Source organism: Folsomia candida, unplaced genomic scaffold (assembly GCF_002217175.1).
Source record: "Folsomia candida strain VU population unplaced genomic scaffold, ASM221717v1 Fcan01_Sc001, whole genome shotgun sequence".
Classification (NCBI taxonomy): Eukaryota; Metazoa; Arthropoda; class Collembola; order Entomobryomorpha; family Isotomidae; genus Folsomia; species Folsomia candida.
The window spans coordinates 3,470,404-3,491,074 of NW_019091193.1; the positions used below are offsets into that span (position 1 = coordinate 3,470,404).

General features: G+C 38.1%; 4 protein-coding genes across 4 annotated transcripts; 2 read left to right on the plus strand and 2 right to left on the minus strand.

Moving 5' to 3' along the window:
• Positions 1-264: 264 nt before the first annotated feature.
• Positions 265-2,850, plus strand: LOC110849016. The gene is made up of 2 exons (XM_022096428.2): positions 265-542; positions 1,126-2,850. Exon 2 carries the CDS (start codon positions 1,147-1,149, stop codon positions 2,641-2,643), a length of 1,497 nt encoding a protein of 498 aa, XP_021952120.1. The 5' UTR covers positions 265-542; positions 1,126-1,146; the 3' UTR covers positions 2,644-2,850.
• A 1,544-nt stretch (positions 2,851-4,394) lies between these two features.
• Positions 4,395-11,801, plus strand: LOC118433812. The gene is made up of 7 exons (XM_035846091.1): positions 4,395-4,521; positions 5,666-5,813; positions 7,703-7,818; positions 8,298-8,631; positions 9,088-9,277; positions 9,614-9,963; positions 10,434-11,801. The coding sequence occupies exons 1-7, from the start codon at positions 4,453-4,455 to the stop codon at positions 11,522-11,524; spliced, it is 2,298 nt and encodes a 765-aa protein (XP_035701984.1). The 5' UTR covers positions 4,395-4,452; the 3' UTR covers positions 11,525-11,801.
• LOC110849125 (congested-like trachea protein) lies at positions 11,772-13,491 on the minus strand. Its single transcript, XM_035846093.1, is given in 3 exon segments — positions 11,772-12,051; positions 12,119-12,824; positions 12,900-13,491. Coding segments are annotated over 3 exon segments (981 nt in total). The 5' UTR covers positions 12,987-13,491; the 3' UTR covers positions 11,772-11,863.
• A 1,635-nt stretch (positions 13,492-15,126) lies between these two features.
• LOC118433813 (minor extracellular protease vpr-like) lies at positions 15,127-17,064 on the minus strand. The gene is made up of 3 exons (XM_035846092.1): positions 16,050-17,064; positions 15,810-15,981; positions 15,127-15,720 (listed from the first exon to the last, which is right to left on the minus strand). Exons 1-3 carry the CDS (start codon positions 16,398-16,400, stop codon positions 15,680-15,682), a joined length of 564 nt encoding a protein of 187 aa, XP_035701985.1. The 5' UTR covers positions 16,401-17,064; the 3' UTR covers positions 15,127-15,679.
• Positions 17,065-20,671: the final 3,607 nt, after the last annotated feature.

Below are 20,671 nucleotides of genomic sequence, written 5' to 3' on the forward strand. Positions count from 1 at the left end.
AGTAATAGGCTTGTAATATATATGCTTACTTAGGCAAAATTGTCTGAAATCTACTCATTCTCAGCTTATGTGCATATTTCTATACAAATGCACTTACACACAGTACGCATAGATGTATGTACATCCAGACAAACAGTTTTATTGCATTGCAAAAGTCGCGTCTTCCATGTCATATTTACATTACGGTTGTCCGTTGAAAATTATTCTTTTTGTGTATAATGTTCACATGCAGATATTATCCTTTACAGATACATGGGACCAGTACAGGCGTATGTACTAATACTAATACGTATGTATGCACATATTTATGTACAATCTGCACACATTTTCACCACTGGAGTTAACAAAGAATTTAACCCTTTCCCATCTTGTATATGGATGGCATACAATAAATCGATCCAACCAACTAAATGCAGACGAGGGAACCCGAGATATAATAAATAAATCCTCTCTGCTTGCAAAATACATATGTTCGACTAAACTTCATGAAAAGTAAAGTAAAATCAGTGGGTATATAGTTAAAATATAAAATACATGGTCAGGTAAATACAATTTTCGTAATTTTATTAATTTAAAAGCTGAACTGATTTATTAGTAAATTTGAGAGTAAATTGAGAGACAAATAATTCACGAACTTCTGATCTTGGGTACAATTTACATAATATTTTATATGTACCAGTCAAAGCCATTTTATTTCATGTGATTCCTAATTTATTATTCAAATTCATATATTTAAATATGCATGTATGTACTTATGTACGTATGTACATTTACGCAGAATCATATTTGCAAAATAATGAGTATTTAAATAAAGCGTACGTTCGTACATATGTATTTCTTACCGTGAAAAGATTTTATTAAGTAACATACATATATATGTAAAACTGTAATGTCATGAAATTCTACCTACACTTTACATAAAAATAACTAAAATTTGTCCAAGGTTGAGTAAAATAGGGAATGACACAATAATTGGAAAAATTTATCCAAGGGATAAATTTTACCCAATTGCGATGTCATCCTGTATTTTACATACTCAACCTTGGGCAAATCTCGTTATTTCTAACTAAGCTGCATTAACTGAAAAAGATGAGAATTTAATACTTTTACCCGATTTTAATTCAGATCATCGCCCCCCTCATAAAAATGGATTCCACCTCGATCCTCCTCGGCTGTAAAAGCGTCGGTAATACCGCCTTCGCCCAAAGAAATTATGGCAAAGCGATCCGCACCTACACCCAAGGACTGACCCTCCTCCCCTCCAACATCGACCTGCTCTCCAACCGCGCCGCCGCTTATCTCAACTACGGCCTGTACTCGTTAGCCTTGCACGACGCCGAGACCGTCCTCTCGACCGACCCAACCCACGAAAAATGTTTGTACCGCAAAGTTAAAGCACTCTGGGGCTTATCACGATACCACAAAGCGCACCAATTTACCGAAAAATTCAAAATTCCTTCCCTCGCGGACAAAGCAGCCATAACGCTATCCCAAAGTCTCGGTCATATCAAGGCCTCCACCCTAATGTCCCTCCCACACCAGGCCCGCCATGAGATTGCCGATTACCGCGGTCCCATCGAGATTGTTCCAATACCGGGAAAAGGACGCGGAATCGTGGCGACGGAAAATATCCCGGTCGGATCACTCATAATTTGCAGTAAAGCATTTTGCATCGTGTTCGACCAAGACGTCCAAGATTTCAAGAACTTTCACCTTAGAGATAAAAGTGTCGAGCTCGAGCACACCGACGCGTTGGGCGGGCTTATCTATGATAAGCTACAACTTGATCCATCCCTAAAATCTGAGCTACTAAAGCTATACACAGGTCAGCAAGAATCTCAATCAAGTGACGATATCACTCTAACAATTCGAAATATTATTGACTATAATGGCTTCACTTCTAAGCGAGATGATTCCTTGATTAGCATGGGAAATCCAAATTTTGCCGGGTTATGGATCCTCCCATCCTACTTAAACCATTCCTGTCTAGATAATAATGCAAATTACGCCGTGTACGGGGACATTTTGGTTGTTCGCGCGGTTAAAAATATTCCCAAAGGGGACGAGATATTAATTAGTTATTGGCAAGCGACCGTCCCGGGAAGAAGGGAGGTCATGAAGGCGCGTAATTTTGAATGTGGTTGTCGCGCTTGTAAAATGGAGGATGAAGAAGATCCTTTAATCAAGGCGGAAATTGCTCAATTACTGCAGCAAATTAGGGAAAGTTTGGTATCTCCAAGCTCAGATTTACCTGCCACAACGAACCGAAATTTTGACCGTGTTCAAAGGATAGTGAAATTAAGGAAGAAAAAATACGGAGATACGAATATGGCTCTACTTACGCCGGAAGTGGAAATGGTGGGGGCCGCGCTATCCGAGCGGCACGATACAAAGGGGTGCATCTTCATTTTAGAAAATATGCACAAAGTGTGCAAAAATAATGGATTCGTACTTTCGTCCGTGTACCAAGCTATGAATCTTTCTTCGCATTGGCGGCAAATGAACAAGGTTGAGGAGTGGATTGAGTGGGCGGAACAATTTAGAAAAAATGTCATCGCAGCGTGTGGGGATTTTGATGATGGTTTGATTGCATTGAAAATTGATCCTGAATGTTCAGCCATACAGGCTCAAACGGATAGATAAATATATAAATACATAATTAGCTACGAATGAGAATTATGAAATTTGAGATGGTTTGTGTATATTTTGTCAAAGTACCACATTATTTACTTCTAAAAGTTTTTTGCTGTGTAAAAAATACTTTCCACAAATGTTGTGATTACAATGTTATAAAAAGTTCAGAAATTTATGACGTATTATGTAAATAAAAAAGCGGATTTTTAAGTATGATGCAAATGCACTTTAATAATAATTTTGTTGATTTAAAAAACAAAATTTCATCTGGTCTTCCAAACAGCATCTATATATTGCTTCCTCTCAATAATTATACAAATTTATTAAGAATATGTAACGAGCCTGTCATAGTATTTTTAGTACCAGTGTCTTAAACTAGACGTCATAAAGACGATAGAAACGTCACAAATTTTGAGTCACAACTTGTGGAATGTTTCCACGTAACAAACATCAAACAAAGGATTGGATTCTTATGTAACACGAAATCCTTGTGTGAATATTTTCGCAGTGTTCGTTTATCTGTAAAATTGTCATGCCTCATTCACCAAGTGGCTCAAGTGTTCGTATGTACATATATATGTATGAGCTAGGAAATATTAATCGATAGACTTCTATTAGCAACCCGTATCTATGTAATGTATTTACTTAATATTTATGTATGCATGTAAGTATCAAATTGTCTTCTTCATTTGGCGTAAAAATTGTATGCGCGGAGTGAGTTGAGCACATTATTATCATTTTGCTAACATCATCAAATGTATGAAAAAGTTATGTACGTATACGCGGAATAAGTTTATATATAATGTAGGTATGTACATATGTAGAAGTGCACAAGACTGTCACGCTCTAAATAAAATGCTTAGGATTAGTAAAATTTGAGATGATACAACTGGTCGTGTCAAATTTACCCAATGAAGTTAAAATTTATAGTGAATGTTGAGTCAAAGTGAAAATCCTAAAATGAATTTTAACTTTCATAAATTTTATACAACATTGTTGTGTGATCGCAAATATTAGTCAGTCTTGAGCAAATTTTAATCAAATTCATTTAGAGTGCAGGCCGGATGAGGTTAGCAAAAGCTTTAGCATACTTTTATATCTTTAATTTTCATGTATAAGAAACTACATATTTATTTATATACATTCATGACCAGGGTTTTTAACATAATGTTTTTGTAGTGTATTTTTTTATTTTCGATGTTTTAAATACATAATGCAACCAATAAAAATTGTTCCATTGTCACAGAAGACATTCAAAATAGTCACGTATTTATAATGTCACACGTTTTTTTACTACGAAAAAATACTTTTTTTCAGCGGTAAACACATAGACGTATGTACATAAATGTATGTTTATGTATGCTTAACTAGCAAATTCTATTTTTTAAATATTTGTCCTGTACAATTACGAACGGTAAACTTGGCACAGATTATCTGGCATGATTGATTGAACTGCACTTTTACTGGCAAAAAGTACAATTTTCTTGCACCTACATAAGAGCAAATGTCTAAGGAACCCTGGACAATCAGACTTGAAGAAGGTTACTCAGAAATCAAAAGATGATTTGCGTATGCACTAACAAGTTCTATATTATGCAAGTTGGTACATATGTAAAACATCTTACATATGTATGCGTATAATAATTTTTAATTCTTTTTAGCAACATACCTAGCAACGTATTTATGTAGCTATGTATGTATTTATATAATAACAAAAAACGCCTTTAATGAACTTCACTCATGATTTATTTCATTTTGGAGTTAAACATGGTATGAGTCTGAATTTCGGAACATCTAAATATTATAAGTAATATCAAAATGTCACTCTTTTTAAATCACATTTTGTTTATTTTCTTTTTTAACAAATTTGTTACAAGTAATTCTGAGGTAAGTGCATACATATTTTACTATCCATAAACACAGTCTCGTCCTTAGTAATGAAATACATATGTACATATGTACCGTTCATTCGGAAAAGTACGGAATTAGTAGGACGAATTTTATGCAATTTTACACTTTCACTTTTCACTTAAAAGGTCCCACTTTTCCTAAAAGCAATTGCACATAAGGAATCCGAATTTGTATCATCCTTGACAATTTCGAGTTAAACAACAAAACAAGGCTAATGACAAGGACTTAAATTTCTAGGAAATATATCATTTTATTTTAAATTACTACTGTTTCCTAAAACGTCGTCTACATTTAGGAGGGGAGCTTGCGAGGTTGATAATAACAGATCTCGATGCCCTTTGGATATGTGATAGGGTCTCATGAGTGTACTAAAACCTTGAAGTGGTTTGACTCCATGGCCACATTTGCGCCCGCCACACCCACTCAAAAATGACCAAAAAACGCTTTCACTCCAGTTTTCACTCACTCAAATCCACGCCAGAAATCCAATTTTACTCGGATTTTGAAATTTCTTTCACCATTACGCTCCCAGATAGTTGTTTTCTTCAATTCCATATCAAACTCAATTTTGCTGATGATTATTTCGCAGGCGTAATTTGAGTTGTTGATTACTACAACAATCCTCATTCAGAATTTCAAATTTTAAAAATACTAAAAATTTCGAAAAAATTGGGTTTGATATTGGATTGAAGAAAGCAACTATCTGGGAGTGTAATGATGAAAGAAATTTCAAAATCCGAGTAAAATTGGATTTTTGACGTGGATTTGAGTGAGTGAAAACTGGAGTGGAAGCGTTTTTTGGTCATTTTTGAGTGGGTGTGGCGGGCGCAAATGTGGCCATGGAGTCAAACCACTTCAGGGTTTTAGTACACTCATGGGACCCTATCACATATCCAAAGGGCATCGAGATCTGTTATTATCAACCTCGCAAGCTCCCCTCCTTAGTAGCGCGTAGTTTCCTATATTTTCGTTTTATTTAGTTTAATCCCGGACTAAATAATTTACGTTACGAGATAATTTTATTATTTAATGGAATTTTTGTAATGTATGCACATTTTCAAATTATATTCTCGTAAATATGAATACGTTAAGATATTTAATTTCTAAAATATATTCTCAGGAACTTTGTGGACAGCCGAACTTTCGAATTGGACTAGATTCTCGAGGCATTCCAAAAATTTCGGTTCCTTGGGCTGCAAAAATACGATATCTAAATGATGTTGTCATCAAATCAGGCATACTTATTTCCCCCACGATGATAAGTTCTGGTAGGTGAAACTATAATCCCCTATTTAGATCACTCAATTATGCTATCTATACATGCGATAGCTGCGTTTATACTTCAATCATTACCAACTAGCGCCAATGTACTTATCTACATAATTGCAAAAAATCACCATCATTATAGCAAATACTAAAAGTATGAAATTATTATCGATTTTTTTGCGAAATTCGTATTAAATGCGGAAATCGGAAGTCGAATATGCTGATAAATATGTACATCCATACATTTACGAATAATAAATGCGTATGTACAATAATTTCTGTATTAAAGTTTTGAAGAAGTCAATATTTGTTTTAGAAGTATCATATTTCTCAAAAAAATATTAAAACTATTCAAGTTAAACAGTGCAAAGCACGCCTACGAACATACATACTTGTTTATATACTTGTTACGCTATTTAAGTACATTACCGCAATCGTACTACATATGTACATAGTCGGAAACACTCAAGTGTCAATGACATATAGCTGTATTACTTTTGTAAATTTCAACTTAGCAATTTTTGATTAATTTTACCGAAAAGCCAGATAAATTTCAATTCAAAAACAATTTCTAGTCTTAAAAATTTCCTCCTCCTACGGCAATGCCACGCTGAAGACGAGACGGCACTCCTCGATGGAATTACGCACAGATTCCAGGGACATTTTGTGGCATTCCGGGGTCAGAAATTTTTTCCAAGCCTCCGCACTTCTACGGGGCTTAGAACACACCTTTGCCCCTAACTTTGACCATTTTTCATATTCCGGTGGTTCAAATCCATCAAGGATGATGACCAATTCTGATTGGAGATAAAGACCGGAATTTGTTTTTTTAGCTACGCTTGGGTCATTTTTTGCACTATAAGTTCGTGCTGAGTCCTGCTGAGAGGTCCCATCGATTCCATCGAATTGGATTTCACTTAGGGGATGTACCACGGACTCAAAAACATATTTTAAGAAATTTGATTCCCCCACCTCCCCCCAATTTTCAGCAAAATGTAGAGAAATTACCCCAATTAGCTCCCACCTGCCAAAATCATCAAAAAACCTGGATAATGTGACTTTCTGACATTTTATCTATATCGGGGGATGTCTCTGACCGATTTTGCGTAGATTAGGACAATTCGCTTGTTAAAAGATTTTTCCGATGTGAAAATCTCCTCATTTTTAAAAAGAATCCTGCTCACTTTTTTGAAGCGTACCGCTTGAGGTGACTCCTGCATTTATTTAATCTGGCTTTCCTTTGGGGTACGATCAGGATGTAGCAAGTACCACATTTCAAAGCCTTAAGCCTAAGCTTCAATTTGAGCACTCATTGGATAATTTGCGTCGACACTGTCAGCAGTGAGCCCGGTTTCCGTTGGAATTTCGTGAATTTCTTCGGATTCCAGGCTTGAGAGGCTTCACGATGGGTGTGGTCCTTGGAGGTTTTCAAAAAATTCTTCTTCGACTGTTCTTAGTCGATTCGGTCCCCATGAATGTTTTTATAGTCCGTTGGGCTAAATTAAAGTACACCTTTGACTTTTTCAGCACATGTCAAATTCACTGTTTTTCTTCGATTTTTTTTTGTGAAAAACTATCGCCGCCCGCTTCTCTTCAATTTCCTGTATATTCATCCAGATGTTCAAAAATTACAAAGTCCATAGTGAATCATAATGTAAATCGCATGGCGAATCTAATGCACTTATCGGATTTTAATTCTGTGGCTTAGTTTTCTAGCAATCACTGTTGACACTGGCTGTTGACACTTGAGTGTTCCCGACTATGTATGTATATGGGTTTCATCAGTAAATTTAAATAAAAATACGACAAATACCGAGCACACTACTGAGATAACTCCTACCATCCTGGCACAAGTTAATAATTAAATACGTACATCTTTTTATCCATACAGCAACCAGCTACTTTATAGGCACCGATAAGACCGTCTACCCATTCGAATCGTACAGCGCGACTGTGGGGTCCACCTATTGGAACAGCGGTTTGGACCGTGAAGATCAAAAATTTAAAGTATCTAACACTACAGATCGTTGTTACTATCTAACGTGGTGGCCACGTTGGGTATGTTCATAACCTTTGTAACGCAAATTTTTTTATATACAGGGTGGTTAAAATGTCACGCTACAATGGGAAATTTTTCGATGAGAAAAATTCGCAAATTTCCATTAATTACCGAAATTTTGTCTCTAAAATTCAATATTTTAAGAATTTCGTCATCAGTTTTCCATCAGTTTTGATAAGAATTATAAAAATCTCAAGCCAAAATCTAACTAATGGAGATTTAGGGGTTTTCCCATTGAAAAATTTTCCATTGTAGCGTGACATTGTAACCACCCTGTATGTACCACTCACCCCCTATTAACGTGTCCCATAGGCACTCTATCATTGGACCCTGACCACCCAATCACCCCTCTTTGCGTTATAAAGTTTGCGAACGTCCCCGTAGATAACTAAGTAATTACATAGGATTGTTGTTATACATATTCTAGATTAGTCACATATCTGTCTACCCTGGATACACTGTGGACCACTGGACAAAAAGAAAAAACAATCAAATTATTTTCCATCTCGATCGACCGGTCAACATTTCCAGAAATGTTCACCCCATTTGCCTCCCACTGAAAGCAGGATCATTTAACCAAGCCGAAATTTTCGACTGGACTAATAATAAACCTTTTTTACTGACCGGGTGGCAAAAGGATTCCAATTTCCAAGTCTACCAAAACCTTAGTATCCAGAACCAGACATATTGCAGATCAAGGTGGGAAAAAACTTCGACCAAATCGGTTTATGAAAATCGGTTTTGTGCGACGGTTGATCAAGGTTAGCTTTCTGAATTTTGGTTGGAAATGGCTATTCACTCGTGTGGGAGAAATTTACAGATTTTGATTTCCAATTCAAGCTATGTATCCGCAATTTTATGCAGTTCTTGCACTAAATGTTAGCCCTTCACCTTTGTTGAGTTTAAGACGGTTCATATTTAACCCCAACCAATTTCATGAGGCGGTCTAAAACAACTTGAATGTGGACTCGTTGCGTTTGTAGTGGACTTTAGACATGAGAAATATTAAAATTGCTTAAATAATCGAAGTGAATAACCGTTCAATTTCTCTACAGTAGATGTTTTATACTTAGGCCCAATTCTTCGTAAAAAACGCGCACAAAATTAGGTCTAATTTTAATTCACATACCATAATCAGATAATCACGTAGTACATACCTACATGAATACTCAACTTAAACTAATAATTTGATGTGTTTTACTAATAAATTTATGTAGATAATAAAGCACAGAGCTGTATCTGGGCAGATGTCGGTGCTGTCAGAATGGTCAATGGGTCATACTTTTTCATCGGTCAAACCAACGATTATCTTAGCAGCAATGGCTCCGGAGTCTGTCGCCCTGGTGCCGTCTACTATTTCTTCTTGTGGTCTGAACCTGTCTTAAAATGGATTCGAAATAATGAACGGTATTTAAATATAAATGGTGCATAGTCGTGCATACTCGTGACAACCTTCGGGAAATTCGCAAATCACGAAAATTGAAAACTTACATATCTTATGATTTGCATACTTACGTAACTGTTTATGTTTCTTTTCTGTTTATGTTTATGTTTAACTTTCTGAATAGTTTGACGTGAGTATATTTAGTCACAAAGCTGATAAACTAGTATGATGCATATGCTTAATGTCGCAAGATATTTTATAGCATCTCAAAAACTGTACGGTATTCGGTACAAACTTTAGTCAAGGTAAATACACTAATTTCATTGCAAGCCTTCTAAATTCCAGACTTTTTTCGGCAGGTGCGGCTCAGACCGTTTTACCTGCGACGATGGGAAATGTCTCCCTTTAACGAAACTCTGCAATCGTGGCGGTGATTGCAGAGATGGCACTGACGAAAACGAAGTTTTCTGCTCGCGTCTGTACAAATGCAAAGAAGGCGAATTTTTCTGCCAAGCGAAGTCGACATGTGTTCCACTTGCTGATGGGGTGGCGCACTGTGAAGAGGAAAGAGACGAAAATAGTCACCCCACCCACAGTAGACTTTCCATCTTAATCATGTTCTTCATCCTGGTTCTTTTTGTCGTCGCTGCTACAGTTCTGCATTTTATGCATCGTAGAAGACAAAAAATTGTCGTCGTGAAGCGAAATGGTACAAGTGTATTTCTTATTGTTCCTTATTTTGATACCGAGTAATTATCAGTGCTGTTCATGCCAAAGTTGTCGATTGAGAAACCATGAGGAAACATAAAGTTGTCCCATTCAATCTTAGCAAATATGTATGTATGAGATTCAATAACACGGTGTCACGTTTTTCAACATTTTCATTCGACAACTCTTACACTCTTAGAAATCCAGTATTAAAATAATACCAAGCGGTATTCATACATATGTATATAACTCCAACAAAGTTGTATTGATAAGTGCATAATACTGTGTGGTAAAAGCTCGGTATTTAATTTTTACCCTGTACAATGCGGTTGCAACTTTAATATCAAAAAATTATAGACGGTCTTTACCAGGTTTCTAACAGTGTATGTACGTTCGTAACTAGTTTCTCATCCGAAAACTTTTACACGAACAGCAGCGATACTGATACACCATTTTCCTTTTTACGTACAGAGCCATCAGTCGAATTCAGAAAAAGGTTTTCCCAAATTGATACCGACCATACCAACGAGAGTACTCAAGTCATAGCAAAACCTTGGATGACGGACGAGTCTCTACAATGCATGGACCTCTTGGGTGAAGGATCTTTTGGAAAAGTGTACAAAGTTTACGATCCCAATGACTTTGTCTACCCGTACATCGCCGTCAAGTGTGTCGACGTTCGAAAAACGCTCATTCTCAGTTGTGCATCCGCCAGTTCTTCTACAAATGCACCCAGCAGTTCTGCGACTGCATCCAATTCCACTCGGAACACAAATTTGCTGCCCAAACTTTTGAACGAAATACTTGTTCAGAGCAAACTCCAAGACAGGAATGTCGTGCGGTACATCAATTACTGGGTGGAAGCGGAGGGTCGCAATCCCGAAAAATTAAACAGTATTGAGCTTCACGCCTATGTTCTAAAATTACTGGAAGAAAGTTACAGTTTGGCATGGTGCAATTTTTATCCAAGTAGTAATATTTTCATTAAAATGGAACTTTGTCACTTTACTTTGAAATCATTCCTGGCCTACGCACAAATCCCCAGCGTGGTTAATGGACATGCCGCCGTTATTTTTAAAGATATCACTACTGGTTTGAAACACATCCACGGGGAAGGTTTTATACATCGAGATTTGAAACCGGGGAATATTTTTTGTCAGAAAAATCCGGATGGTGTTTGTATCTGGAAAATCGGGGATTTTGGTTTAACCACCGAACTCAATAGGCACGCTGGTGGTAACACTGGACAAGTCGGTACGGAACGTTACCGGAGTCCTGAAATGTGGCGGGGTTCTCGTTACACGACAAAAACGGATATGTACAGTTTGGGGGTGGTCTTCCTGGAATTAGTGAAACGCGGCGGGGAAGAGTATGAGATGTTTCGAGTGGTTGAAAGGCTAAGGCTGGTTCGAAATTCGGAACGGTCATTGTATCTGAAGGGACTTGTACAGGCCAAATTTTCCGTTTGGGTCAAAGTAATTGCGAAGTTGGTGGAGCTTGATCAGACAAAGAGGTTGGACTGCGACGAGTTGCAGGTCATGTTAGGTAATGTAAATTACTGATTTTTATTATGGGTGGTCCATAAAATACGAAGCAAGATGCATATCGTACCAATTATCAATATTATAAGGGGCCTCGACCTCGTGTTCAAAACCCGGTGTCTTGAACCAACCATTATCATTTTCTTATTCATGTTAAAGTATAAGAATTATTTTTAACAATTCATTATTGTTTTTGCGAAAAAATTGGAAAGTATGTAGCCTTGTTTCCAAAATTGCTAATGACGTTCAAAATTGTGATTGAAATATGTGTAGTAAATAAGCAGAATTTTTAATAATTTGTTACAAAGCTGTATTGAGACGTTTTTATTTCCCATTCTACACTTTTTATACCAGATAATTTTAGATGTTTTTAACTCTCCGTTCTTCCAAAATAGTATGCATCCATGTTAATGAGCTAGACGTAACAATGTTAAAAATTATGGCTCGCTTCAGGATGGGAACAAGTCCTTTGTAAAATCCTGGTATTCCATCCGTTGTTAACGTGTGGGTTACGACTTGTTTGGTAGATTTCGTGGTACCGTCAGGTGCTACAAATTTAAGCATATATTTATGCATATGGACGGTTAGATATTCTGCAAAATTTGAAATACTAACCTGTCTGAATAATAGTTTTGACAGTGTCGATAGGTAAAATTGCAGCCATCACTAGCATACCACACAAACAACGAGTAATTATTGCTCGAGTCTGACTCATTTTCCCACTGGATGGCGTCATCATTGCAGTAATTGTGTCACACGTCCCAATGCATATATACGCCAGCTTGCGTAATTCCTCGCACATACGTGATTCCAATCCCTTTATACAAGTTACGAATTCCACCCGTACGCCATAGTTGCTTAACACAGTCCCATTATTGTAGTGGCGATGCGTTGTTCCAACGGCTTGGATTTGCAAGATGGATTTTATCCTTTCAGCCGGTGCCATTAAAAGAGTTGTCAGCCCACCCGATATACTTGTGGCGACTGACCAATTAGAAAAGCTAAAGGCCCCTTCGGTGGATGGGAGCATGCGTTCTGCTATAATTTTCCCAATATCAATGCCAATAAATCCCAGACAAAATGTGGGTGCTTGGCCCAGTAAGGTTATTGTGACTCCTGTGGTATTTACATACACAACTGCAGAATTTATCGGAACTAGGGATCAAAATAGCTGGCAGCAACCTTTAAACAATCCTTGTGCTCCTTCGTGTCGGACCGTTTTTATCAGGCAATCCAAGGAGCTGGAGTACAAGGCAGGGTAATAAGGTTTATGTGATGCTTTTGCGGTAAGGGATTTACGCCCCAGAATTTGAAGTCTTGTCTGTTGCGTTACGAATACAAGTAGATTGTATACTTACAGCCAGTCATTTAATTTGTGCATATATGTACCGCAAACCTTTAAAGTGTCGAACGGGTAGCCAACAATTATTCCGGTGGTAACGGCAATAGCACTGCAGGCTAGTTTATTGGAATCAGTACTCATCTTGTTCTGTATTCTTGGATGTTGAAAATGAATTACTAATTTTGACACATTTCGATATTAAAATCAGTGTTACATACATATGTAGGGGGGACAAAAAGCGAACTATACTTGAGGCGTTTAAACTGAGCCATCTATCCTTATCTTACTGATGGCCAAAATCGCCGATCTGATGGTAAGGCTTTTGAGTATAAATCGCTAGTATAAGTGTTATTAAAAGGGTGTGACAATTATGGCTTGGAAATTTTGAACACATAAATTCCTGACACATTTATTTAAATCCGACATATACACAAATGCATAGCCACACCTAATTTTTTGGGTAATCTATTATGATTTTTTTTAGGATTTTCGCTTCTAGGATACTAACTTACTTCCTTTGAAGTATGTATTTTGAGAGGAACGTCAGCTATCATTCACTGTGAATTTTTCAATTGTGTGTTAACACTAAAATCCGTTTTTACAATGATTCGTTCAAAACCAAATGAATATTAATTTAATACAAAAATTCCACTTAAAAGTTGCTGTTATCTATCTTGGACACCTTATCTCTGGAATTACGTCAATGGAATTGAATAGAATGAGAAATGATAATTGTGTTGGTGTTTTGAGATGGAGTGATAATTTATGTGTGAATGGTATGGTTCACTTATCAAATGAATAGGCAGGGAACAAACTGGATTTACTAATTTAAAATTGATGTGTTTACTTGGTCAAATGGGATTTAAGTTTATACAGTAGAATTATTTCAGATCATATGAAAGAATAGCCAATTGAGAGAATAGTGTTGACTGGTCGGAAGCTAAATCATGACTCTCCGACACACTTGCTAGTTAGTGGTTCGGAAGTCCCGAACCGAACCGAACCCGGTTCGGTTTGTGGTTCGGTTCGGTGAGTTTAAGAAAAAAAATTGGTTCGGTTCGGTTCTGGTCGGAAAATTTTTAAAAAATTGCTGGTTCGGTTCGGTTCGGTTCGGAATTTTTTTTAATTGCTGGTTCGGTTCGGTTCGGGAAATTTTTAAAAAACTGTAGGTTCGGTTCGGTTCGATTAAATGAGACTGTCCAACTACTCCTGTATATTATTTATTATACAACCCTGGACGTCATTGCTCATTGCTAATAAGATCGCAATGATGACGTCGAGTGTTTTTCATCATAAAGAACAATATTAGATGGTTTTTCTGATGCTGCCCCATCTGCTGGGAACAAAATTGGAATATATTGGTTCGGTTCGGGAATTTTTTCTTAATTTACTGGTTCGGGAACTTTCTTAAAAATTGATGGTTCGGTTCGGTTCGGTTCGGGAAAGTTCTTAAACATTGATGGTTCGGTTCGGTTCGGTTCGGCTAATTTTTAAAAAATTATTTTTTCGGTTCGGTTCGGTTCGGCTAATTTTTAAAAAATTATTTTTTCGGTTCGGTTCGGTTCGGCTAATTTTTAAAAAAATATTTTTTCGGTTCGGTTCGGTTCGGCTAATTTTTAAAAAAATATTTTTTCGGTTCGGTTCGGTTCGATTTCCCAAACTAGCAAGTGTGCTCTCCGAGGGAGAGCTCTGTCTTCTCGAATTACAGATTTGTACAAGGAAGGGGGCAGACATGGCATATGACAATCATGACATAAATACTACACGCTTACACGCTTTACATACTCATGGTTAAACATTATTAACAGACATACTGATTACAATTTATTGAGTGCAGAGGTACTCATGAGGTTTAAAAGGTGCAGAGCGTCAGAGGGTCACGGGTCTCCGAGAAATATACTTTTTAAAACTGAGTTCCTCGAAGGGTAGAATCCTTGAAAAATTATGAGTCTGCTAGGGATTGTTTTGTATATGGATATGGATATTGATATACGTGAAAGTTACTTCTGAGGAAAGAAATTTGTCTGATTTGTTTACCTGGGTGGCCTCATCCGTCAAATTCAGGCTCAAACGGATCAAATCTGTTCTATAGTTGTCACATATTTGTAGTGGGTTCTCAAAAGTACTGGTGGTCAATTTTGCGCAAGGTATCGTGTACAATATTTTGCCAAGGGATATCCGTGGACTAATTATCCAGGCATTTTTTACAGCCAAACTAATGGAGTAGAAAATATTTCATTCAGAACTTTGGCTGTAAAAAATTCCTGGATAATTAGTCCACGGTTATCCCTTGGCAAAAAATATCGTGCGCAAAATAGCCCCCAATACTTTTGAGAACCAATATGTAATATTATATCTCGTTCAGGTTGAGGAGCAATTTACATTTACATGCGCAACTTCCCCATGTTGTAATCTCTTTCATAATGTATTCAATAGAACCATTGTATTTAACGATTCAATAATTGAATCGTAAAATGCAATGTTGCAATTAAACTTCGATTGCAACAAGTGATATCTAAATTCGCACGAACACTACATTTTTGATGTTTCGACATATGTATGTACATCTAGACTCTGTCCTTTCTATTTCTCTGCATAAGATTGGCATATGAATATTTGCCACCATTTGACCCACGGAAATTTATATGATTTAAATGAATTTTAAAATGTTAAAAATAAAACTTACATAATTATCATGCTTTGCAATACGAATATGTAAGTATTTCTAACTTGATTATTTTTGAAAATATTTTTTATTTAAATTTTTATTTCTTAGGATAGTCCAATCAAAAATAATTTGGTTTGACTAAAACAAGTTGTATTGATCACTCAATTTAAAGTCCAAGAGCAGCAGCAACATCGATACGTCCGTAACCTAAAATTCACAAAATATTTTCAATACGTCTTCATTGGACATTATCCGGTCTTCACTGGATGTGGCAAGTCAATTGTAGAAAATCTTACCGAAAGCTTGATTTGGGATATCTCCAGGTCCTGGAAGTCCACAATTTCTATCAGCATTGGACAAGGTGGGGTGGGCTGGGGTGGTCGTGAGGGCAGTGAAGATCTGGTCATATCCCCAGGTTGGGTTGGCAGACATGAGAAGAGCGATGGCTCCAGCGGTGTTGGGGGTGGCCTGTATTATCAGGAAATTAAAAAAAATGAGCCAATCTCTCATAAACTAAAGTATTCAGTGCAACCTACCATTGAAGTTCCGGACATGGTGACGTAGTTGTTAGGCCCAGTCCCGCACGACACGATGTTGTTTCCTGGTGCGGAGACTTCTGGTTTGAGTGCCCCTTGTGCGTTGGGTCCTCGGGGGAGAAGGTCGCCATGGCGTCGGTGGTAGTGGTGGCACCGACGGAGATAAGGTTGGGTTGATCTCCGGGGGACCCGACCGTCCTGCAGTTTGCCCCTGAGCCTCCGATCGCGAAAACTGGGATGATCCCAGCCGATCGCCACGCAGAGATGACAGAGTTGTAAAATGCATTCCCAGCACCACCACCCCACGAGTTGGAGACGATGTTTGGTCTCGGGTTGGCCGACAAGACCCATGGGCCGCAGGAGATGAGGTTAGCTTCTGTTCCAGATCCTTGGTGGTTAAGTCCACGGCAGGCGACCCATTGGGCAGCAGGGGCAACACCGACACCGTTGGCACGTCCGAGGACGGTTCCCGCGCAGTGAGATCCGTGTCCTTGTTGGTCAGTTGGTCCGGCAGTGTTGTAGTACGGGTATTCACTCCGGTGTCGATGATGCAAACGACGGTACCTTCACCTTGGGTACGCGCCCAGGCTTCGGGTGCCCTGATTTTGGCAACGCCCCATTGCGGGTTCTGGGTAGCGTTGGTCGCCTCAGCAATGGATGGGCTCATTCGGACGGTGACTTCCTTGCGGAGGGTGAATTCTCCGGGGGTGGCGGCCAAGGAGGCGAGAGTCTCGGGGGTCAAACCCTTGACGAGGATGATGTTGGATCCCCAGGACCCAGATTTACTAAGAAATATTCTTGGTCTGTAGACATTCTATAGACAAAATCCAATTCACTAACTCGGTTTAAACCTGTCTTAAGACAAAATCTAACAAAATTTGAGCCCAAGACAAAATTTAGACCGAGTTAGTGAATAGGTCAATTCATTAGCAAAAAGTTAGACCAAAGCCAGCCCAAAGTTATCCCAAATCTCAAACCTCCTCCGGAGTTGTCTAACTTTGAGATTTGAACTTAGTTTGTGTACGTCTGCGAGAGGAATAACACATGTTACCTTTTGTCGTTTTTGTGGAAATAAGATATTTAATTAAATAGTAATTTTAATTGTTGGGTAAATGCCAGATACTTTTCCCCTCTCCTAGTCCTTTGCCAGAGCCTTAACAGCCAGTGCAGTGACAACCCCTTCGATTCTTAGAGGAAGAAAGACATGTTGTTCGGCAGAGAAAGAAACTGGAATAATTAAGTGACTTCGAAGTTGGTAAACATTTTGGACTACCCCCGTGGGGAGCAGAATCTATTTGTGAGGTTTTTAAGCCTTTAGAATGGCAAAGGTCAACCTCGATTCCGTTCTAAACCTTCCTCCACATGGAGCCAAAACAACTAACATTAAAACGAAAGTTAAGTTTCGAAGAGGGGACACAAAGTTGATGCGAGTCAAATATGCGGGATATTGCTCGCAAGGAAGTGGAACTTACACAAGGTGAATGAATAACTCATCTCCGCGGATTAAGTAGGTGTTTAATTTTATAACGAATTTGTTTCTCTATTTACAGCAAAACATATAGGAACTCAGCAAGCCGATGCATTGGATTAAGCCAGCGCCGTGAGGCCAGCGTCAATGTGGTGAAGATAATGTAGATTTTAACAAACAAATATTTACATAATTAGTCATTTTAATAGTTACATGCATATCGGATAGTTCTTCCCTGTCCAATTTTTTTGACAGAGCCCTAATAGCAGTGCGATGGCCACATAGTCGTGTATATACGTATGAAATGTGTGATGGGACACGTTGGAATTATTGACTTTAAATCGATGAATTTCGGTATGCGAACATAAGTACCATATATCATAAATTGAAAGATTGTCGACACTTATAATCAATATGCACTTGATTTTGCATGCTCAGTGGCCGGGAAGCAATGACGATAGGAATCATACCAGCGTTGGAGAACATCTTAAGATTTTAAAAGAAATTTGGCGTAAGTTGTCTCTTGAATGGGTAAAAAATTAAAACATGTGCTGGCAGAATTACCTGCGCTGACATCAAGTAATATTTATCTCTTATAGTAGATTCCGAACCTTTGGAGCCTTGTTGCTGACCCCTTATGCAGATCATAAGCTGAGGAAGATTATAAATTGAGATTTAATAAATTCAAGAAACGAGTAATGTTATGCACGGCACCATCGGTACTTGAAAAATCTGATTCCATTTAATGTCCAAGTATGTAGGTTGACCCATAAAGAACAGTTTTCAGGTCCCAGTGATAAACGTATTATAAGCAGGAGGGGAGGTACATCGTGTTACCAAGAATAAAAAGGACATCCCGCTCGCAGATGACGACGAACCAACCGACGGACTAGGAGAGGGACGAGATCATTAATGTTTACCACAATCAAATTTAAGGTAAATATTTTTTGGCCAGAGCATTAGCCAGTGCTAGAAAATTGCAATGGCAATGACAATGACAATTTTCTTCTTAATTATATTAGAATGCAAAATTCATTCATGGAGGAGACTTAATTCATATCTAACAAATGGTATTTTGCTTTTCAGCCTAAAGTTTGAATGGATGGAGTAGCGCTGGCCTCACGTAAGACGCTGGCTCATTTGGAACAAACATCACATCAATTTAAGAGAAATTGTAATACCGGATCGCACAGACGACACTATTAAAACCTCAGCAACGCAATAATTCTCTTTGATACATCTGAAATAACGAAATTTAAGCGAGATGAACAACTCTTATCCACAGGCTTCATTGGTGTTTAATTTAATGACGGCTTTATTTGTTTATTTGTCATTGTGTTGCAGCCAAATATAAATTACGACAAATACGACAGGAAATCAGCACGACGATATATTGGATTCTTCCGGCGTCGTTAGACCAGCGCCATAAGGCCAGAGTCGATGTAGAGAAGAGGGTCGATAGTTTAGATTTCAAATACTTTAAATATGCGTTAAATCTATCATAAATAGTTGTACAAATGTTTATTCTAATTTGCAAAATTAAAAGATAGAACTCAAAAATCCATGTTCTTTAAATTTTATTCTACTTTATTTTAATCAGCCCAAAAAAATGTCGTCGTTAAACGTTAAATAACAAGTGGTGGTAAGGAAAGGAGAGAGACCTGACATGCTTTTAAAATGTCAACAAAAACAAATATTCGACCGAGTGTTGTTGTGAGAGAAAGTGAGATGGTCGGTGGTGGATAAATTATATATCCCACGCAGGCTGGGCAGACTTTAGTCTCTCCCGCCTTTTGAAATCGTTCTTAAAACCGTCTTAAGCTTAAGACCATCAAACACCGATTTGAAAAAAGTGCTGAATTGGGGGTAAAACCGATCTTAAGATCGGTCTTAGACAGTCTTAAGCTTAAGCCGAAGTTTCGGTCTAAGTTACTGAATCTGGGTCCAGTAGGTTTGGGTCTCGAGGCCGAGGGAAGAAGCGATTTGGACGAAGGGGGCCTGAGCAGCGGAGGTGAGTCCTTGCAACGTGGCGACGAGGGCGGACACCTTGGCGTCACCGGAAAGGGAGGAGAGCGATCGACTGGCCTCGACCTGGTCCATGACCTGGGGTAGTTCGAGAATCGCCTCGGTGGCGCCTTCTTGAATGGCGCGGCTGATGGCGGGGTCGACAGTGCCGGCGGCAACGACTGCCAAGGTAGCAGCGAGAACGAGAGGCAACTTCATGGTGGAACTGAGGAGTGGAGGGAAATACGATTGGATTGCTGTTTCTGGAGCGGTGTAAAGAAGTGGGGAATTTGGAGCGCTCTTATATGAGAAAGATTAGCATGATAAGATGTATGTATGCAAAGGTTAGTTCGCATAGGAGTAGAATAAATAGAGGTGGTAGTGCTTTGATAAGCGGAGATAAGCGGTTAATCGCTGGTCAATAGGGAAATTCCAGTTTTGCGTACATTATGTAGTTTTTTATCAGTTATTGCAGTTCGTTTCGTCTACTCCATTGATCTGATGAAAGGGAAACGTTAAATCCCGACATGATTGAATACTTACTAAAGATTAGTTAGCATTTAGGTGCACATACATATACATAATGAAACATTTAAGCAGTACGGGTTTTCGATCACAAGTTGATTCGGCAATACGGAATGATCTTCTTGTACGGCTATCGAATTATAATTATGAAGATCTAATTTATGTATGACATAATAAAGCGGGAATACCATCCAATTATGGAAATTCTAGTTTTGTGATTGATCAAGTTGCCACAATTTGATTTATGGCCATCTATTTATGTCCATCTATCTATTAAATTAAAAAGCTAATTCCGACAGATTAGTGAGCAGTAAAGATAAATTTCGTCATGTTTTCATTCGCGATTTTCAACTAAAGAATGTACAGTTTCAAAATGAATGATGGATCTGCTGAATCACCAGCAGAATATCGGTAGTATGTAAATGAATGTATAAGTATGTATGAAACTTCCGAAGTGCTCCCAAGTGGATCACCCGCAACATACATTATGTATGATAATGTACCAATACAGATATATCGGTGCATGTGCAACTCAAGAGTATATTTATGTGTAGCGTATTTATATTTTAGTTTAGTCTTACCTTGTACTACATATATATGTACATACATATTTCTATGAATTGTG